The 22805-nt window shown below is 49.2% G+C and overlaps 1 protein-coding gene across 5 annotated transcripts in view; it reads left to right on the forward strand.

Annotated features, from left to right (window-relative positions):
* The window catches only part of LOC147682138 (guanylate-binding protein 1-like), a 181940-nt gene extending 160006 nt beyond the window's left edge, over window positions 1-21934 (forward strand). For all 5 annotated transcript variants that reach the window (XM_086943545.1, XM_086943547.1, XM_086943544.1 and 2 more), the window contains one exon: window positions 21347-21934. In XM_086943545.1, the coding sequence (XP_086799671.1) occupies window positions 21347-21481 (135 nt within the window). In that variant the 3' untranslated portion in view covers window positions 21482-21934. The remainder of the gene's footprint in view (window positions 1-21346) is intronic.
* Window positions 21935-22805: the final 871 nt, after the last annotated feature.

Raw genomic sequence — 22805 nt, forward strand, 5'->3', positions numbered from 1 at the left:
TGACACCTCTGGCAAAAGAACTGCGGCGCAAGCAGCTAACATCTGGCGCATTGCCAACACCCAAGCCTTGCTGGCAAGATACGACAGGGCACATTGTGATGAACTAGAGTCCCTAATGCAGCACCTACCAGACAAATACAAAAACAGGGCTAATGAACTTATACAGGAAGGTAAAAATATCACTAATACGTCCATCCGTTGTGCCCTAGACGCTGAGATACTGCCTCAAGGGCAATCAATACCAGCACCTTACTACGTAGACATGCCTGGCTATGTATTTCAGAAACCTGAGGTGCAAAACTCCATACTTAATCAACCATTTGATGAAGCACACCTATTTGGCCCATATGTTGACGCGTCTTTGGAAAAAATGAAGAAAAACCCTGGCCAATCCACAATCACCAAGGGCTACCAGAGAGGGAGTTACAGGGGTAACAACAACAAAGGCAGAGGCAAGAACAACACCTCCCGCTCTGCCTCCACCCCTACCCAATGACCTTCCTCCCCTTCCCCCCCCAACTTTCCACTCCTGTGGGGGGAAGACTCCAATAATTCCTGCCTGCATGGATAAACATCACATCAGACAGGTAGGTGCAACAAATTATTCACTCAGGTTACTGTCTAGAATTAACATCTACCCCCCCCCCCCCCAAACATACCACCCAAACAGCGTCCAATGTCACAAGAACATCTGTCACTGTTATAGCAAGGAGTAGTATCTCTGCTGGAAAAAAGTGCAGTAGAACTAGTTCCTCTGCACCAGCAAAACAAGGGGGTTTACTCACTTTATTTTCAAATCCCAAAAAAGGATGGCTCTCTAAAGCCTATTTTAGACCTCAGACTGCTAAACATATACATACAGTCAGACCATTTTCACATGGTCACACTCCTGCAAATCCTTCCTCTCTTGTCACAAGACGACTTCCTGGCTACTCTAGACCTCAAGGATGCTAACTTCCACATTCCCATTCATAAAGCTCACAGGAGGTATCTCAGGTTTGTAATAGACGGGCAGCACTACCAGTTCAAAGTACTCTCATTCGGAGTCACAACAGCACCAAGGGTGTTCACCAAGGGCTTGGCAGTGGTTGCTACGCATCTACGAAGAAAGCACATCCATGTCTTTTTGTACCTCAAAGACTGGCTCATAAAAGCCAGCTCACACAATCAATGCGTAAAACACACTCATGCCACCATGCAGCTGCTCCACGACTTGGGGTTCACAATAAACCACACCAAGTCTCATCTACAGCCATCCAAAGTACAACAGTACCTAGGTGCCACAATAAACACCTCAACAGCGCTAGCTTATCCCACCCCTGCAAGGATAGCCAGCATGCAAACTCTCCTAACAAAGTTTCAGCTACAACAGTCCCTCCCAGCACAAGTGTTCATGCAACTCATAGGGATGATGGCCTCTTGTATCTTCATAGTACCCCATGCAAGACTTCAAATGCGTCCGCTACAAGAGTGCTTATCACATCAATGGAACCAGGCTCAGGGTCACTTAACAGACCTAGTGTTGGTAGGCGGTCAAACTCATCGCTCTCTGCAGTGGTGGAACACCAAAAACCTTTCCAAGGGACGACCGTTCCTAGAGCCAGTTCCCCAGATAATCTTGACTGCGGACGCATCGCTCTCCGGCTGGGGAGCCCACCTACTGCAATACACCATGCAAGGCAGGTGGACACCGCAACAAAAGTTACTCCACATCAATCATCTGGAGTTACTAGCAGTATTCCTGGCACTAAAAGCTTCCCAGAAGCAAGTAGCAAACAAAGCTGTGTTAGTCCGCACAGACAACATGACAACAATGTATTACATACAAAAGCAAGGAGGCACACACTCCCTGCAACTCTCTCAACTAGCAAAGGAAATATGGAGGTGGGCCATACCTCAGACATATTCCTTCTAGCCCAACAAGTCCCAGGAGTACAAAATGCTATCGCGGATCTGATAAGTTGTCAAACACAACAGACCCACGAGTGGGAACTTCATATGCAAGTTCTTCAGCCATTCTTTCAGATGGAGGGATAACCTCAGATAGATCTGTTTGCCACCCACGAAAACGCAAAATGCCCAAGCTTCGCCGCCAGATATCCACACCCACTGTCCAAAGGCAATGCGATATGGATGAACTGGTCAAACAGATTTGCGTACGCTTTTCCACCTCTACCACTCATGCCACTAGTAGTACGCAAACTACAGCCGCATTCTCTGACCCTCATCCTAGTTGCTCCAACGTGGGCCAGACAACCATGGAACACCACACTGCTACAACTGTCTGCAGTACCGCACCAAAAACTGCACCTGTCTCCACACCTCCTAACACAGAACCGTGGAGAAATCAGACACCCAGACCCAGCTCAGCTCAACCTGGCTATCTGGCTTGTGAAGTCCTAGAATTTGGCTATCTAAACCTTCCTCCAGACTGCATGAATGTCAGTAAAGAAGCTAGACGTCCTACCACTAGGGCATGCTATGCAGCCAGGCGGAAACGATTTGTAATATATTCTCATAACAACGATATTAACTCCTTAGATGTGGCTATTCAACACATCATAGGTTACTTACTGCATCTTCAAAGATGTAACTTAGCCTATACGTCTATTAGACTACATCTTGCTGCAATAGCAGCATATCTGCAAAACAGACAACACCTATCTCTGTTCAGAGTGCCTGCCATTAAAGCCTTTATGGAAGGCCGTAAAAGAATAATTCTTCCCAGAGTACCACCTTCACCCATATGGAATTTAAATGTCGTTCTCACACGGCTTATGGGGCCTTCCTTCGAACCCCTACACAAATGCGAATTACAATTTTTAACCTGGAAGGTTGCGTTCCTAGTAGCTATTACTTTTCTGTGCAGAGTTAGTGAACTACAAGCACTAACCATTCAAGAACCCTTTTTGCAAATGCATCAAAATAAGGTTGTTCTGCGTACCAATCCAAAATTCCTGCCTAAAGTCATTTCTCCATTCCATCTCAATCAATCTGTGGAACTGCCCGTTTTCTTCTTGCAACCACAGTCAGTAGCAGAAAGAGCTCTTCACACTTTAGATGTCAAAAGAGCGTTGCTATACTACATAGAAAGAACACAACCCTTTCGTAAGACAAAACAACTTTTTGTGGCTTTCTCACCACCACACAAGGGCAATCCCATTTCAAAATCTGGAATAGCTAGATGGATTGTCAAATGCATACAGATCTGCTACCAAAAAGCTAAACGGACGCTATCTGTTCCTCCCAAAGCCCACTCTACCAGAAAGATAGGGGCTTCAATGGCATTTTTAGGGAACATTCCCCTAGATGACATCTGTAGAGCAGCCACATGGGCTACACCGCACACATTCACAAAACACTATTGTGTAGATGTGCAAACAAAACAACAAGCTAATGTTGGCCAGGCTGTTCTCAAAACATTATTCCAAACTACTGCAACAGATAGGGGTGGTCGCCGCTAAGAGTGGGTACTGCTATATAATCTATACATAGTGTACAATCTGCAGCTCATATGCCTCGAACGGAAAATGCTACTAACCAGTATGCATCTGTTCTTGGCATGTAGAGCTGCAGAGTTGTACATGCCCACCCACCTCCCCGGCTACCCTTGTCTGTTCCAGTATTATCTTAATTAGATACATATTACACAGACATCCTTTCTGTACTTGCAAAGCTCCATCATTTCCCTAATGGCGAAAAACAATCCAGGGATGGAGCGGATGCCCATGCGCAATGTGCTCCTAAGGAGGAGTCACCTATCTCGTGACTTCCAAAGAACTTTTCAGGACAAAACAAACTCTAAACATCCGGCCCCAACACTAGGTGGCGATCTTTGCATAGTGTACAACTCTGCAGCTCTACATGCCAAGAACAGATGCATATTGGTAAGTAGCATTTTCCTTTACCGCTACTATGGCTTATAAAAGATTCCCATTTGCCTCGAATATTAACCGTGTTACAATTAGCGCTTATACTACATTAAGGCCTCTGGCTGTGCAGACCTGCCAGATTGTAACAAATGGCCTACCAAAACAGGTTTATTACTAGGGAACAGAAGTGCTTGCAAAGCATTTTAAAGGTGACAAAAATCCTTTCACAAAAGCAGGCTGTAGTTCTAAACATTGTTTGCTAATTTTGATTCACCATGCAAATAATGTGTTGCCAAAAAGCCTGTAAGCATAGTGGTTTTGTGGAGTTATAAAAAAAACTATACTTTGATAACGTTTGACTTAATAATAGAAATTATTTATTTTGAGAGCATTACATAAATTCATACTGACTTATAGGAAAAGTATATGTGTTCTCTTACAGGGCTACTGTAAGTATACATTAATAACGCTAACTAGAGATTCATCGTTCATAATCCTTGAACTTGATGTTAGCATATTCATAACTTTCTCACGCTCAAGGGATAGTCATTTTTACTTTCTGAATGTTTCTGAAACATTTTATCCTTAAATCACTTTGCTTGCAAGAGATCATTGGGCTGCGTTGTCAAGGTCTGGACTCTAATGACCTCCTGGACGAGGGGGGCGTGGCTTGAGCGCCGAGGGAAATGGCGGCGTGAGCCCGGAGCTCCGCGCCTCTTCCCCACAGGAATCCTGATAAAGGGGCCGTAGAGCCCGTGTGTGCCCCGGCGCCGATTGATAGCCCGGCGGTGACTGCTCGGGTGAGATCTGGGCAGCCGGCGACGTCGCAGACCCAAGAACGACCGCCGATCGCGGCGGCCTCTGGAGCGGTGGGGAGAATGGCGCCGAGCAAGATGGCGGCCGCGGCGGAGCCTTAAGAGGCAGCGGACTACCAGAGGAACGCACTGCCGGCGTGCAAGGTGGAGGCGCGATCGCCGGCAGCGACGGACCCCACACGCCGAAGACCGCTCCTTAGCGACCGGCTGCGGTGTGCGGCGCCATCGGAAGTGGGCGGTGCGGACGGAGCCTCCTGGCGGCCCCTTGCCGTGCAGTCGAGAATCGGAGCCCCGACCCGGCCCCAGGCACCGGTCGACCCAGCAGGTGAGCGGGGGCCGCCCAGAGAGGGGATCCGTGGGAGACGGTGCGCGCGGCAGTGCATCCTGGGCCCCCCTCGCCCCCGCAGCAGTGGAACACACATCCTATGGGGACATAAGGAAGGGTCCCAAGAGGCTGAGAAGGGCCTTTGGCGTCCGGCCCACCAAGCCGCCTCAGGGGGGGAGTGAACGATACCCCACAGTACCCAGGGGCCGGGCGGCGCGACGGACGCTCACACTGGGGCGCAGTGGACGAACAGCGAGGCCCCGAAGCGCACAGGGGTGGTCCACGTGGCCGAGACCCGAGATCAGCAAGCAGGCGAGGAGTGCGAGAGCGGCGGGCCGGCCGCAATGGGGAAGCCGAGGACCAAGGCGGAGGAGGCGGCAACATCGAACGCAGTGGAGGGGGGCCCTGCGGAGCAGACAGACCTGCAGCGATTGCAGGACCGAATACTGGACGCCATAACGGCCACCAGGGATGCGCTCCACAACGACATAGCGCAGGTGGCGTCGGGGCTGGGCCTACTCCGGGCGGACCACGACAAACTGAAAGACAGGGTTAAGGAGGCCGAGGTGGTGATCGGGGTCATGGCGCCGGCCCACAAGGCGATGGAGAGTAAGCTGACGGAGGCCTTGGACCGCATAAGCACCCTAGAGAGGCGGGCGGAGGACGCGGAAAATAGAAACCGACGCAGCAACGTACGGATCGTAGGTGTGCCGGAGACGGAGGGGACGGGTGACATGATTGCCTACGTGGAGGAATGGCTGAAGACGGTGGTGGCGCCGGAAGGACTTTCACCGTTCTTCACTCTGGAGCGGGCCCACAGGGTCCCCTCAGGACCACCCAAGCCCGGGCTCCCACCCAGACCGATTATAGCCAAGTTGCTACACCACAAGGACAGAGATCTGGTCCTGCGGAGGGCTCGTGAGGATGGCCCCTTCCAGATTGCGAACAGTAGAGTTACACTCTTTCCGGACTTCACCTTCGAAACGCAGAAACAACGAGCCTCCTTCCTCACGATCAAAAGGGAACTGCGGACTGAAGGGATTCCCTACTCCTTGCTTTTCCCAACCAGGCTTCGAGTGGTAGTGGACGACAAGGCGATCTTCTTCGCGACTTCAGCGGAAGCTTGGGACTGGTGGGAGACGTACAAGGCCGGGACTGACGGAGCCAGGGTGAGAGAAGAACGAGAGAAGGAGCGGGAACGCTCGCCCAAGCGGCTGCGGAAATTGAAGAGACTCTGGAAACGGGGTCGGGGGCAGCTGGGCCCATCGGCCTCTCAAACTGAGGCGGAACGACAGGCGGCGCTGCTGGAGGTGGGGAAGCTAGGCCGAGCAGAAGGTCCCGGATCTAGAGGGGCCACAGACTCGGACACTCATGTTTCGGCCTCTGGATCGGAGTCGGACTTGTCGGGAATACACCGCACGGAGGGGCCGCTGGTGACACCGCAGACGGCGGACGAGATCCTCAACATATGAACTACTGGCGATGCAGAATGAGTAATGTTTGGGGAACCGGGAGGGGGGATCGCTGCCTCCGCAGGGGCTCAGGGCAGAAGGACCATGAGGAACTGGGGAGGGAGGGTGGAGATGGGCGGCGCAGCCTCCCTCTGGACAAGGCCGTGCTCCGTAGGCCCTTAAGGCACCCACAGCTACGGCTGTGTAGTTGAGACCTGGGTCATCAGGTACGGGAGTTTGGATTGGGACTGGTATTTCGATATTGGGGCCTGTTCTGGGGGGGGGGGGGTTCCACAGTTGGGGATTGTTTGCTTTTTTCGATATTGTTGACCCTGGGTATACCATGGACAGGGCTGTTGGGGAGTTTTGTTTCTTACAGAGGGGGCACCATCACCGCCAACGGGCTGGACCTGGGGGGAGGGTTTCGACCAGATCACTGGGATAATGGCTAATGTACATGGTTTGACTTGTATTACCTGGAATGTCCGGGGCCTACACACTATGCAACGCAGACACAAAGTGCACGCCTATCTAGTACGGAGGGGAGTACACATCGCGCTCCTGCAGGAGACGCATCTCACGAAGCAGGAGGGGAAGGCCCTACAAAGGAGATGGCGGGGACAGGTTTATCACACCAACTATTCGGCCTATGCGCGAGGGGTGCTCATATGGATTAGGGCAGGCACGCCTTTCCAACTCACACGTCAATGGGTTGACCAGGAAGGGAGATATGTGGTGGTGGAGGGGAAGCTTGAAGGTAGAGATGTAGTATTGGCTAGCATCTATGCCCCAAACACGGACCAATTAGCTTTCCTAGCTACACTGTCAGGCACGCTGGCCCACTCCCTTGCAGGCCCGGTCCTGCTGGGGGGTGATTTTAACTCCATTGCCGACCCTTTGCTGGACAGGTCTCACCCCCCCCTTCGTGACTCCCCGGTTCACAGGCTCTCTAGGGGTAGGAGGGATTGGCAGGAGAGCTGGGGACTCATAGATGTCTGGAGAGGGCAACACCCGACTGATCGGGATTACTCATTTTTCTCAGGGCTCCATGACTTGCATGTCCGTTTGGACACCATACTTTGCTCCCGGAAGGTGCTACCATGCGTCACTGGCTCGGAGTACTTATCGAGAACAATCTCAGACCACAACCCGCTCCTGATCCGGCTGGCGTGGGTGGCGGAGAAGCCCAGGGTTCCGCTCTGGAAACTGCGGCCTGAAACACTGGAGGACCCCCTCTTCGGGGAGGCCCTAGCGGTAGGCGTGACCTCGTATTTCGCGGAGAACGCAGGGACAGCAACATCAAGGGCGACGGAGTGGGATGCCTTCAAGGTAGTGGTGAGGGGTATCTGTATTAGAGATTATGTAGGCGTGCGGAAGGTACTGCTGGACGATTTGGCGAAGGCGGATGCTGGACTGAGGGAGGCGGAGAGGAAGCGGCCTGGACGGCCGGAACTTCAGGAATCTCTCTGTTTGGCCAGGGAGGCGGTAGCCGTCGAGGTGGAGAGGCTTCGAGCCTTTAACTACAAGCGCTATGTGGTAAGCTCCCATGTTGATGGCGATAAGGTGGGCACCCTCCTAGCGTGGCTCTCGAACCCCTCCAGGCGATGTGCTCCCATACTCCAGCTGCGGGATGCGATGGGAGTGGTACAACAAACTCAACTAGGCATAGTCAACGTTTTCCAGAAATATTACGAGGGCCTGTACAAGAGTGCCCCGGGAGACAGGGCGGGACTGGTGGGTCCCTTCCTGGCTGATCTGCCCCTACACCGGATAGAGGCTGAGCAGGCAAAGGACTTGGGGTCGGACATTGACGTGGGTGAGATACGATCGGCGGTGAGGCGCATGGCGAGGAACAAATCGCCGGGGATAGACGGACTCCCCATAGAGTTCTATAACAGATATCTAGACATACTGGCACCGCGACTCCTGACGGTTTATAGGGAGGCCAAGGCGTCGGGTCGGCTACCGCAGTCGATGAGGGAGGCATTAGTGGTCCCACTGCTGAAGCCCGGCAGGGAGAGCGTTGACCCTGCGTCCTATAGACCGCTCTCTATGCTCACCGCGGACTATAAAATCCTGAGCTCCATTTTAGCGGCGAGACTCCTGCCTCACATGGCGGAGCTTGTACATGACGACCAAAACGGTTTTATACCGAAACGCAACACCACGGCTAATATCAGACGGCTCCTCCGTATCATGGACGGGCTGACTGAGGGGACAGGGACGGAGCTGGTCCTATCGGTTGATATTGAAAAGGCCTTCGACAGCCTCGAGTGGGACTACCTCTATGCTGTCATGGAGCGTTTCGGCCTGGGAGCTGGCTATATCCACTGGACTAAGGTCCTTTACGCGGAAGCGATTGCGAGAGTAAGGGTAGGGCCGGCGGTGTCCCTCCGATACCCGGTGGAGCGGGGCACTCGACAGGGCTGCTCCCTATCACCGCTCCTTTTTGCACTGGCTATTGAGCCGCTAGCGGCTGCGGCCCGAACGGGGCGGCACACCCGCGGAGTACCGACCCGTGACGGACATCATTTCATCTCGCTGTATGCCGATGACTTATTACTGTTCCTCTGCGACGGTGGTGAGGACCTGCGGAGGGCGGAAGCTCTACTTGAGAGCTTCGGAGAAATATCAGGCCTGCGGGTCAACTGGCCCAAGACGAGCTTGTTCCCGCTGCTGGAGGGCACTGCCCATCCGCAACACCAGTCGGAGGCGACCTGGAACCCTACCTGCATGAAATACCTGGGGGTCCACATCTACCATAAGTCGGAAGACTTGCTTGAGGGCAACCTGGGACGCTGTGTGCGTGGACTGAAGGGCTGTATGTCCTTCTGGTCCACATTACCACTATCAGTAGCGGGCCGGATTTCCCTACTAAAGATGGTAGCCCTACCGAGATTACTGTACTATTTCCGGACGCTCCCAATCTGGATACCTGGCTCATTCTTTAAGCTCCTTAAATCTCAGATCACATCGTTCATTTGGGGAGCGGGACGATGCAGAGTAGCGCTGGCCACGCTCTCTCGCTCGAAAGATGAGGGGGGTTTGGCGGTGCCAGACTTTGAGCTCTATTACCTAGCGGCCCAATTACAGGTCTTCACGCAGGAGGTAGCGAGGGTATTTCGGGGCCCGGAGGACGAAAGTTCGCGGGGAACGCCCAGGCACGTCCTGGCGTACATAACCCTCCAGCAGCGGTTGGACAGTCGGGATTTGTCGCTGGAACAGCGCACGTACCGTCAAAGCTGGAACCGGGCCCAGAAGAGAGCGGGTACCCAGCGCCCTTACGCGCCTGAGATACCACTGGCCATGCTGACGGCACTACCACATGGCGGCGACTGGTCGAGCCTGCAGGAATGGGGGGAAGCGGGAATACAGGTAGTTGGGGACCTCTTTGAAAGTGGTGCACTGCTCCCGTTCCAGGAGTTAATAGAACGCTTCGGTATCCCGAGAGGGGGATTTCTGCTACACGCAGCGGTAACCAGGGCGATGCACGCCCACTGGGGCACGGGGCTTGGGGAACCCGAGACGGCAGCGGCGTGCCAGTACACCATGATGGCGGCGGGCACGATTAAGGCGGTTACATGCCTGTATAATCGAATGGTTAGGGAGAATATCCCTCCTCTCACATCCCTAAAAACCAAATGGGAGGCGGATCTGAATAGGGACATACCGGACACGACCTGGGCACAACTTGTCCGTAGGGCTCGCAACAGCACAAGGAACGCCAGGTTCCAGCTGATCCATTACTATGTATTGCATAGGGCGTACATGACCCCAGGTAGAATCAGGCGGTATTTTGGCGATGACACAGCAGCCTGCCCCTGGTGCCCGGAGGAGGGGGCTGAGTTGGTACACATGCTATGGGCGTGCCCGGCCCTACGGGACTTTTGGCAGGAAGTAGAGGAGGTGCTGAATGAGGTGACTGAACGATCGATAGAGTATGGACTGGCCGAATGTCTTTTGCACTGGTTTCCCCATACCCCCAAAAATAAGCTCACGAGTAAGTTCATCGACATGGGACTGATGGTAGCTAAGAGAGAGATCATCAAGAACTGGAAGGCGAGGCTGGGGCCTACTCCACGTAGGTGGCGGCAGGAGTTTCTGAAATGGGCCACGGCTGACAGCACACATAGATACCAACTTGCGCGCAGGACCCCTACCCAGACAGCGGCTGACACTGCGACCGCATGGGAAGTAATGGTGCAGGCACTCAGGGATAGCGAAGCTGACGCAGAGGAGGAAACTCCCGGGGTAGAGGGCACGGAGGAGACGAGTTAAGGCCCCAGGAACGACAGGAATATGGGGAGCATGAAGCTAGCAACCCAGGGATGGTATTTGCGTAGCCTTAGGCGGGTGATGGTGGGCGGGATGGGACGGGGGGGGGGAGTTTATGGGTTAGCGCAGGGGAGGGGAGTTGGGGACTAGCGCGTAGTTTAGTAGGACTATAAAAGTAGACATACACTTAATCCGGACACTAACCACTCCTCTGTATGGAACGTCAGGCATGGATGTGCAGAGGCTTCAACGCCGCCCAACCCCCGGGTAGTGGGCCGGACGGCTGGGTACTGATTGGAGAAATGTATTATATATCTGCTGACACTTATGATGCTACTGCTGTGCGTGTATTGGCCTGTACAGATATGTCTACAATAAAAATTGTTTAAAAAAAAAAAAAAATGACCTCCTGGACGACTCTCAAATGGGCTTCCACGCTAATCGCTGATTGGAAGTTTCTATGGTGTCCCCCAGGCTCATCCTTGACCACATACCTTTTCAACATATATGTGATTCCTTTAGCTATGCTGGTTCGATCCTTTGGTGTTAAAATATACACCTTTGCTGATGATACACAACTTCTGTTGAGACTAAGTAATTCTCCACAAGATAATATAGTTATTATCCAGCTATTACAGGTACCCAGAATCAAAAGATCTAGGCAGGGAGGCCGTGCCCTAGCTCACACTGGACCTGTTCTCTGGAACTCTCTGCCCCAGACATTAAAACAAATTACCAATCACCTAACCTTCCGAAAAACCCTCAAAACCCATCTCTTTATAAATAGTTATAACACCTATCCAATCTAATCAGTCACTTTTGAACATGGACCAGCACAATCTGTATTTCTTCCAATGGCAAAAGCGCGGAGATACCCCTCCGGGGGTCTATTCAGGCACTATCCAAGAACATAAAATAAATAAATAAATAAAATAGGTTTTATGAAATTGTCTTGTTGCAGCTCAGTAATGGCTGAACACCGAAAAGACTGTGTTGAGGTAATCAGTCAGTTCAATGAGTAATTTGCCCCTCTGATTTTGGCTCTGGCAGCCGACACATGTTTCATCCAACTCACTTTTTCAAGGCTAGGAGGTATAGGCAAAGAAACCTGGCACCCCAAAGCACAGCGTATCGGTAGTTAATGTGTAAGCGAAGAGTCATACGTTCCTTCACAATCTATGCCGGGTTTCTTTGCCCATACCTCGTAGCCTTGAAAAAGTCTGTTGGACAAAATATGTGTTGGCTGCCAGTGTGTTTTTCTATATGAATCTTTGAAAAGAAAATAATAAGAGAATAAAGAGAAAGGAATACTTCATCGGAAGTCCTGTGATTGATGTGTTGGTCACTACCTATACTACAATATGGACTAATTCTGTGTACCTCATCCTATGTGCATGAATTTGCAGAGGTAAGCTACACCCTGAAAAAAAGGTGGTTTGAAAATAAGTCAGAAGGTGAACTCTGCATTGTAAGTGGTGAACTTAAAAGACATACACAGCAAAATACTGCTTAGATATACTTTTGACAAAGGGCCACTATTTTAATTCTGTCCTTAAGAATGCCTGCATGCTTTTATTTTGTTCACAAAAAAACCTTCAATACAACATGTTAAGACAGTATGTAAAAGTAATTCATGCACAAAGATGATTTGTGTATAGTACCCTGTCTTTATGACAGAGTACACATACCACAAAACATATTTTTAAAGCGCACCTTCATAACTGGGAGCATCTTGGTGTTGAGTAACTGATATGTATTGTTATCTAACCCAGTGGTTACCATTTCGTATTATAACTTTCAGGAGTGGATCAGCTCAACTTAAGACCTATGTATTCCAAAAAAGTCCAGTAAAACCTCCCAGGTTAGACCCAGTGTTAAATGGTTTTTGCCTGTGATAAAAGAATGTAAGAAACTCAAAAGAAAATGGAGAGCTTGATAAAAACATTGAAAAAATATCAGTCTGCAATCCAGGGGGCCAAATTGAAAGACTTTGCCGATAAGATCAGTCAATCCATACTTCTGGCCAAAGAAATCTTTTCCATCTTTAACTCATTCATCAAACCCAATATCGTAGGAGCAGGTCCCTCCCCCTCTAAGGAACTATCTGAAATGCTAGACAACTATTGTTTAGAGAAAGTCATAATAACCTACAACTCCTTGGCAGGTTCAGCTAGCACATATACCCTGGATAATGTACAAAATAAGAATAACAACACCATGAGCAGGAGGACGGAGGTGGAATGCTCTACCTTTCTGAATCTCACCCAGAAAGTAGTTACGGAAAGTGCAACTTCGATTAAGTCAGGCTCGCCTATAGACCCCGCCATATTAGAAATCATGCTGAAAGGGAAGAGACCGTCATTGAGGCCTTAACATCTATTTATAACCTATCCCTGGAGAGCAGGCGGGATCCTAATCCATGGAAATGCGCGATTATCCGCCCTGTACTAAAAAAAACAGCATTGGTCCCAAACAAGGCAGAACATTTTAGGACAATCTTGCTTCTGCCTGGAGTCAGTAAAAGTTTGGAGAAATGGATTATTGGCACATAATCTGACTTCTTGAATGCCAAAGGACTACTGCACTAGATGCAGACCTGATTTCGATCTGGCTGCAGTACTGAGATAGCTCCTATGCTGGCAACAGAGGACTTAAAGAAAACTCCAGACCAAGGTGGTACCGCTGCGCTAATTTTGTTGGATCTGAGCGCAGCTTTTGACATAGTTGCCCACCAAGTTCTCTGCCAGAGGCTGGAAAACATAGTGATTGCAGGGGTTGCTCTAAAATGGTTAACATAGTTTCTCGCAGACAGGAGCTTTCCAGTTAGTGAGGGGCCCTTTCTGTCAGAAACACACCAGCTGAAATCCAGAGTGCCACAAGGCACTTCATTGAGTCCCACTTTATTTAATGATGTATATGTACGGTCGATTTCAGACATCATCTGAGATCTGGGTATTACAGTGGTCTCCTATGCTGATGATACCCAGAGTATTCTCTCCTATGACAGACTTACCATCTTTCTAGAAAGGGTATCCTACTGAATGGCCTGTAGCTACCTCAAATTAAACTAAGGCAAGACTTAGGTAATGGTGACTGAAAACAATCCAGCCCTCTGAGACCACTTCTCTGGCCATCACACTTGGGGGAAGACCCCATTCCCCCCAAGTCTGAAGTAGAGACTAGGGGCCAGATGTAGGTCGACATTTACCGACCGGTAACGGCCGATTCGGCCGTTACCGACCGGTAAATGGCTATTCTAGATGTAGGTGGCCTATTTTACCGATTCGGTACATTTACCGAATCGGTAAAGTACCGATTCGGTATTATTACCGATTCAGTAATTTTGAGATGTAGGTGGGACTCTTCTGAGTCCCACAGGCCTTACCGAATCGGTATTTTACCACCCAATCCAATTTGGTGGTAAAATACCGATTCCATGTGTGCATGCACATGTGTGCATGCACACCTATGGCATATGACAGACAGACGTGCCCTTAGGGCATGTCTGTGTGCCACATGTCCCACATGCCTGGAATCGGGGTGCTAGAGGGTGTCAAAGTGACACCCCCTGCACCCTTGCAACATCCGGTATTTACCGAATCGGTAAATACCGATTCGGTAATGCCCATCGATTCCCATGGGCTCCAATGCCCATAGGAATCAATGGGCATTACCGATTCGGTAAATACCGATTCTTACAGAATCGATAATTCAATTACCGATTGTATCTACATCTCCCCCCTTCTATTTTACCGATTCATAAATACCGAATCGGTAAAATTCGGTATTTATGAATCGGTCAAATATACTTACCTACATCTGGCCCCTAGGTGTTTTCCTAGACAAGGACCTGACAATGGCTGCTCATGCAGAAAAGGTGTCAGGCACTTGCTTCGGCCTTCTGAGATCTCTTTTGTAGACACTCAAATGGCTCCCTTTGGAATGTCAGAGAATAGTGGTCCAGGGTTTGATACTCTCTAGACTAGATTACTGCAACTCACTCTACCCGGACAGCCCCTCATATGTTATGAGAAAGCTGCAGATTGCCCAGAACACCGCAGCCAGAGTATTGATAGGACTGTCTAAAACTCAAACTGCACGTGCAGCCCTGGTGCAACTTCATTAGCTGGCAATAAAAGAAAATGTAAAATTCCAGGCCCTCTGTATTGCTCACAAGGTAAAGTATTCTCGGGAGCCACATGCCCTACAACATCTTGTTATTCCCCACATTCCTTCCAGAGATTTGAGATCAAATACTCTCTCTCTGTTAACCGTGCCCAGAGTCAGGAGAACAGTGGGGGGGTGGGTCCGGGGGGGGGGGGGGGGGAGGGGGGCTGGGAGGGGGATTGGGTCCTTACCTACCTTGTCTCAAAACTCTGGAATTCTCTTCTTATCTATTTAGGGTCAGACCAAAATGTACACATTTACTCAGCTTTAGGATATAGTTGAAAACTCACCTCTTCACCAAGCCAAAATTAATCCTTCTCGGGTTCTCACTTGTTTGCAGCCAGGACTGGGAAGCCCTACATGGGTAGCTGTGCCCTCTACAGATATTCTATAATAATATTATTCCATTGGGTTTCCAGACAGAATGTACTTTCTAAACTAAAGGGTTAGATACTAGCAATCACAAAGTTATTGTGTTAGCAAAGTAAATACATGAAGCTGTTGGGTACATCAGGCTGTTGGCTATAAGCTAAACATGATGTTACATCATCAGAATCAAACAAGCACACAAAAGGACAATCTAATCATCCTTGATATGCCATGGCATTGACACACAGCCCATCCCAATGGCAAACCCCTGCTTCGATGGCTGAATGTAGTGGAGCGAAAATCCTCTCTGTAAAACCTTTTGCCATTTGTGAAGAATTTGAGACCCACGGTCATGCAGATAACTGAGATCTCTATAGCGCAGACCTAGAAAGTGAAAAAGAAAATTAACCGAAAGCGTGGGCGAAGGCAGTGGATCTCACCTTTTAGTGGTGTTACCCTCATCTTTTAGCTTTGACAACAAAACAAAAAATGCTTTTTGCATCAGCAGGTAAAAGCACAAAGATAAATACATGCTCATGTGTGATCACATATGTGCACACATGGGTTATGTTAGGTTAGGTTATCTTATATGAATTTGTACCTGTGAGGGTATCCAGGTGCTGATTAGGGCAGGCCTGAGGGGGAAAAAGGAGATCATGTCTGTTTTGTCTGGAAGAGCCATGTCTTGATGTTCCTTCGATAGTCCATGAGGGAGGGGGAGGTTCTGTGATGTTTCAGTAGGCCGTTCCAGGTCTTGGTTGCAAGTTATGAGAAGGAACATCCTCTGCTTCTGGTCAACTTGATGCGAGGGTGGAGTGCTCTTGCCTGGGACGCTGATCAAAGGTGTCTGGTGGGTTGATAGAAATTGAGTTGGTGGTTGAGATAAGCTGGACCAGTGTTGTTAAGATGTTGTTGTCGTGGGTGAGTACTTTGAACTTACATCTTTCCTGGACTGGGAATCAGTGGAGATTGTGGAGGTGTGGAGAGATGTGGTTATTTTGCATGAAGCTCAGGATGAGTCTAGTGGTGGCGTTCTGGTGGTTTGGAGTTGGTGTAGGACATAAACTGAGATTCAGATGTAGAGGGCATTTCTGTTATCAAATCTATTTGTGATAAGAGACTGCATGACCGTTTTTCTGGTGTTCAGTGGTATCAACTTGAAAATCATGAATAGTATTTGCAGGATGAGGAAGCATGATGAGGAGACAATGTTGATCTGTTTGCTCATGGAGAGGTTGGTGTCCAGGATGGTCCAGAGGTTCTTGGCCTGGTCAGCAGGGGTGAGTGGGGGCCTAGTTTGGAGGGCCACTGTAAGACCTGGGGTCACCAGCTCTTAAGGGGGTAGCATGGCTCGAGCAGGAAGGCAGCCAGGGGCTTGCGTGTAAAGCAGCTACGTAACACACACATCCAATGAAACACACAGTGGCACAATAATGGAGACCACACCAGCAGTTGTACTTGAAATAAATCAAGATCTTTTATATAGGCTTTCAAATAGAGCGATGCATTATTAACTCATTAGCATTTCAGGTAGCATTTCATTAGGACATTTCATGAATCACGTTCAGGTTGCATTTTCTATGAATGGGTGAACATTTCATTAACATGCAAACCAGCACATCTAGCAGTGAAACACTCACTAACCCCGCCTGTCGCATCAGACTCTCTGACAGGCACCGGGGTAACTGTATAAACCTGGAGGATCCTACAAGAAGCGACTATAGTAATGCGTTTAAGTAACACATCAAACCTCTCATGGACGCTTTTCCTTAAAGGTAATAAAACATATCGGCAAGTACTTATCAGTCCAACAAGGAACTCCAAAGAACACAACCTTTAGTAATTTGTGACAAGCCTTTCTTCTTGTGAATTCCGGTCGGCTTGCGACCTAGATCAGATCATCAGAATACTATGGAAGCCCACCTCTGCAAGTAAATGCAGTACAGTGAAGTGAATCTCCCTCTCATTTCAGGCTTGTAAATATGGTGCACTATGAACATTTCAGGCTTGTAAATATGGTGCTCTATGAACATTTCAGGCTTGTAAATATGATGCTCTATGAACATTTCAGGCTTGTAAATATGGTGCACTATGAACAGTTTTTAATCCTCCAACCTCCCAACTCTTGAGGTACATTCGAAGGGGGGCCAACAGGGCCCAGTCTCAGTTAACCCCGGGAGAGGGGCGACCTCGGGCCTCACTCGGCCTTCCGCCCTCCTCCCCAGGGGGTTACCTTGTGTTCTTCGGCCCTCCGGGGCCCTTGCGAAGTGTCCGCTTTGGGGGGAAAGGAGCTCCGGCCCTGTGCGACGCGGGGGCAGTTCTGGAGCCCCGGCGCCGGGGCAAAGCTGGGCCCACGTTTGGAGCGGCAAGCGGAGGGGGCTCTCAGGCTCAGCGGCCCCCTCCGTAGTGAAGTGCAGCACTCTTCGGCTGCCGGGCCGTGTCAGCGGGGCCCGCGGTGACGGCCAAGGAAGGAGCAGTGTGGGCCGGGCCGCGGGACCATTCGCGGCACAGGGAGATGGGGGCGCGGCCAATGATTAGGCCGAACGCCCTCATCACGTGATGGAGGCAGCGATTTGGCTTCAGTCCTAACGAGGCCTGGCTGGGCTACGCGGCGGCCCTCCTCAGGCTCCGGGGGCCGCCGAGGGATGTCACAGCGCTTCCGTGGGCTGCGGCGGTGATTTGGTGCACTGCGCGACATTGCCTGAGGGGCAGTCTCGGCTGGGCAGAAGGAGGGGGCCACGGGCGCCTCCAGGCCCGGAGAGACAGCGGCAGACAGCGACAGGCTATCGCAGCGCTCGTAGACAACAGGTGAGCGCTAGGGGCAGATGCAGCGCCTCGCTGACAGGATGATTCCTGAGGGGGTGAAGCGCTTTAGAATACCCGTGCCTCACAGGGGGGCTTCAGCACTAGAGTCTCGAGGGCACAGTTAGCTCAGGGCAAGCAGGATGGGAGCAAATTATAGCGCTTGGCCCACAGTTCAGTCAGGGGGAGACAGGTAGGCCCAATTGTAGGCAGGGGATGCGCAGGGCAGCACAGTCCAGTACCTGGTCCCAGGAAGCAGTCTTCTTGGCACTTGGATGGCTCTGCGCCCTTGGTTGCTTGTTTCTTGAAGTAGAGAAAAGGGGGGGTGATGAGTTGAAGGCTTGAAGAATTTCTCCTCAGTCACTGCAGATGGGCCCTGGGGTTCCCTACCACTGGGCCAGATCAGGGAGCTAGCTTTGGACACCTCACCCAGCTTAAGAGGCAGCACCTAAATCCTGTCACTCCCAGTAGCATAGGTTCCTCACTAGGCCCTCCCGCCTAAAACTCCCCGTGGGTTCCCCAGGTCAGTGATGCCCCAACTGACTAGAAAGTTTCCCTCTCATTCCTTATATAGTGTCAGTTGGCAGTTGGCAGTGGCAGTTGGTGCCTCCCTATTCTGGAAGGTTCCAGGAGCTTCCCTCATTTTAGCTATGGGCAGGCTGGTATGGCAACATTGTTTAAGGGTTCTAGCCAGCTCCTGGCTACTAGAGTTGGCCTATACAGACCACGCTGCAGTAGCAGGGGTCAGTGGCAGCCATGTTGGGGGAAGAGAGCACCTGCACCCTGGCATTGATTAGCAATGGGAGGGTGCCCAGAGTCCTAAAGTCAACAAAAAGTTGGTTGGAAAAATGAGGCACGGGCAAAAAATCACAGGGAAAGACCACCCGAGGGCTGACAGGTCCAACAGCCACCAAGAGACATCCCAGGAGGTGTGGTTGTTGCTGAAGGCAGTTGTTTTGCATCTAAGCAGTGATGTTTATGTTTCTCATGCAGTTGGCAAAGTTTGCTTTGGCAGCGCTGGTTGAGCTGGTATGGGAAAGGTTGAGCTCTGTGTCATTGACTTAGGATACTCTGTTGATGCCGTGGGCTCTAAAGATGTCTGCAAGAGGCATCTTGTAGACGTTGAAGAGTGTTGGGCTGAGAGACGATCCTTGAGCGACTCCACAGATGAGTTTCTTGGGTTCTGAGGTGTAGGGAGGAAGCCTAATCATTGAAGTCTATCCATGACAAAGGAGGATATCCACTTGAGGGCTGGTCGCCAAATACCCAAGCGCTGAAGCTTTATTATGAATAACTTGTGGGAGATCATATTGAAAGCTGCAGAGAGGTCGAGGAGGATGAGTGGCCATTTCTCCTTGGTGGAGGATGATTTTGATGTAATCGGTGTCCGCAATAAGGGCTGTCACTGTGCTGTAGTTGTTGCAAAAGCCTGATTCAGAGCTATCAGGAGGGGCGTGAAGTTCTAAGTTGTCTCTGAGTTAGGTAGTGGTGGCTTTCTCAATGTCTTTAGCTAGAAAAGGCAGGAGCGAAATGGGTCTGTAACTATTGAGGTTTTTGTGGTCTGCTCTAGGGGCCAGAAGTACGACCCACCAATTTGCGAGTCTCAAATTGTGTCACCTTTGTGACTCGCAAATTGGAATGCACAACAGTGTCTGAAACACTGTTTGCAATTCCTAATGAGGTCACAAATTGCATACCTCAATAATATTAATGATGCAGGCTCAATTTGCTAGCTAATTAGGAATGGCTAACACTCACGGGGACGGTGGACTGCTGGGGTCAGCAGACCACCATGTCTGTGACTGCTTTTTTAATAAAGTTTTTTTGTTTTTGTTTAAATGCTGCCCGTTTTCCTTAAAGGAAGACTGGATGCATTTAAAAAAGAAATATGAAACTTTTCACTTACATTTTTTTTAAAGGCAGGCAGTGGTCCCTGGGACCACTGTGTGTTCTTAAAAAATATTTTCTCACATACTCTCAAAGGGGAAGGGATCCCCTGGGGACTCCTTCGCATTTGCAAGTGGGTGGTATGAGGGTGTGGGGGTGTGGGGGCATGTATCTGAGGGGGCTCCTGAGTGGCTGGTATTCACTAGGGTGGTGATTACTTCTTTTGAGAAGGGCTTCCTGTTGCTTAGCTGCTATTTGGCAATGAAAGAAATCCATCTGGTTGGGAGATTCATATCGGTATTTTTTGGGTCAAATATGTTGTAGATCTTGGCAATCTTCTATTCTGTACTCTCAACAATTCTATACTACTCACTCTCTATTAATCACTCTATTACTCTCTCTACTACTCTACTACACACTCTCTACTCCTCTACTACGCACTCTCTACTACTCACTCTACTACTCACTGTTACTCTACTGCTCACTCTCTACTACTCACTTTCTACTACTTTCTACTCACACTCTACTAATCGCTCTCTACTACTCTCTATAACTCAACTAACTCTATACTACTCGCTCTACTACTCTACTCTCTACTACTCTACTACTCATTCCCTACTACTCACTCTCTACTACTCTCAAATCACTATACTACTCACTATCTACTACTAACTACTACAACTCTTTACTGATCACTCTATACTACTCTACTACTCACTCATTACTACTCACACTAATACTCTCTATTACTCACTCTCTACTACTCTCTAGTACACTTTACTTACCCGTCAGGACACTGAAACATTTCTGAACTGAGGATCAATTTTATGATCATATATTCTGGTCAAAGTGCATGTTTTACAGACAACCAAAGAATACAAATGTTTGCGTATCTACAATGTGTGTAGGTGAGCGCATAGTGGTCACATTTAAGCATCTGGGCCTCCTTTAGAATGGCATATATCCCAGAGAGTCCAGAAATGGATAACTGCACCATTACCCCCCACCCCATTCCCTTAGTGAAGTCAACCCCCAGCACTATTGCTTTTCTTGTTACAGGAATATGCATGCATCCTGTTGTATCTCGTCCTGCACCCACACTTTTCTTGCACAGGCAGTGAAATGCAATGCAATAGGTCTCGCATTTGCGAGAGATTAAGCTATTGCCAAAATAAAAAGTTTGACATTTACAATGCCAAAAGCACTAACTTTTTCAAAGGCGAGACCGTTGCATTGTAAATGCTTGCTATTTCTTAGGGAAAGCATGTGACCGTCCCATGGGTTTACACCTGCAACTGCAGAAAATATTCCTTTTTTTCTGATCCATACTGAATCTGCTATAAATGTCAGCACTCTCTCACAAGGGTCTCTTTTTGTCCACAGGAACAACAGGCCCGTCTCCAACAAGAAGCTTTGAGGAGGCAACAGGAGCAGGAAGAAGAATTAGAGAGGCTCTCGCGACAGGCAACTTCTATAGTGTATGGCATCAGTAGTGGTGATGATTGCGTTATCCTGTAATTGAATCAGGTCTGCATACCTGTGACGTTGTCTGGAGGAAAAAGACTTCTTCAACTATAGCAACACCTAAATTCAAGTCTGCATTAGCACTGAAGCAACCCTTTTCTGGAGCAGCACTCAGTTTTTGGATCGCCCTACCCCTTGAACTAAGACGCAGCCATATAATCATGTCTTTCAGGAAAGGCCTCAAAATTACCTCTTTGAATCTTACCTCAACAAGCTTTGCAGATGCCCAACACAGAACACCACCTTCAACACTGCCTTCACGTGTTTTCCTACTGTCTTTCGCAAGAGACATCATAACTTATGTTCAACCTCCTCCCCAACCCAGAAACATCCTCTCTCCCTCCTCTTGTTTCTTGATGTTCCTCATGGAAACTGTTTGGTTATATGTAAAGTGCCTTATTACCTGTTAGGTGACAAGGTGCTATATAAAAACTTCAAATAAATAAAACATACTATATAGCTATCTGTAGTTGGAGGATAGAAATCACAGAGTGCAACAGACTGCTAAACCGACCCAGTCGGAGAACGTTCCATCAGCTTTTCACAGATAGAAGCTGTTTTTCTTGATAGTTACCATTGTTTCAAATCTCTGTTTATAACAAGAAAGTATGTCAACATTTATGGATACAGCTAAAAATTGTGTTGTGTGGAAATACTCTAATACAGAGCAAACAAGTTAGATAATATGCTGATCTGCTGGCTTTCTCAAAGAGACTTAGTGGCGATTTATGAAAAAGTCATGCAGTGCACCTCAGAAAGTCACTTTGCTGTGCTGCACTGCGTGGCAGGGAAAGGGCAGAAATTCTCCATATTTAAGCCACTACGGTGCATTCCTGTCTAGCGCCAACAGCAAGGGTGCCTGAGTTGCATGCAGGTTTGCTTTTGTGTTAGTAGGAACACATCTTCCTGCACAAAAACAATCCTGAGAGGTATTTTCCTCTTTCTATGTGTGCTGTAGGATGCAGCACACATAGGAAAAGGAAGTAACAAGGAGAAAGAAAGATATTTCTCCTCGTTACGCCTCTCCTGGGAAGAAGTATCTTTTTGGCACATTCCCAGGTATGAATAGTGAATATCAACCTGCACACCTGAATAATGTAGTGAAACTATATTATGGAAATTATAATAATGAAACAATGCGTGCTGCTTCGTGTACGGGATCTGTCTCTGTGCCTAAAGAAATAGTCACAACAGTGAGCGCGAAGAGACACATGCTCAAGCGAAGCGCACAGCCAATGAACTACGAAGGTTTCAACAGTATGCTTAATCATGTAAACAAGATTCAACAGATTTGCACAGATTCTAAAGTTTGAGTAAA

The sequence above is a fragment of the Lissotriton vulgaris genome, chromosome 11, assembly GCF_964263255.1.
Source record: "Lissotriton vulgaris chromosome 11, aLisVul1.2, whole genome shotgun sequence".
NCBI lineage: Eukaryota > Metazoa > Chordata > Amphibia > Caudata > Salamandridae > Lissotriton > Lissotriton vulgaris.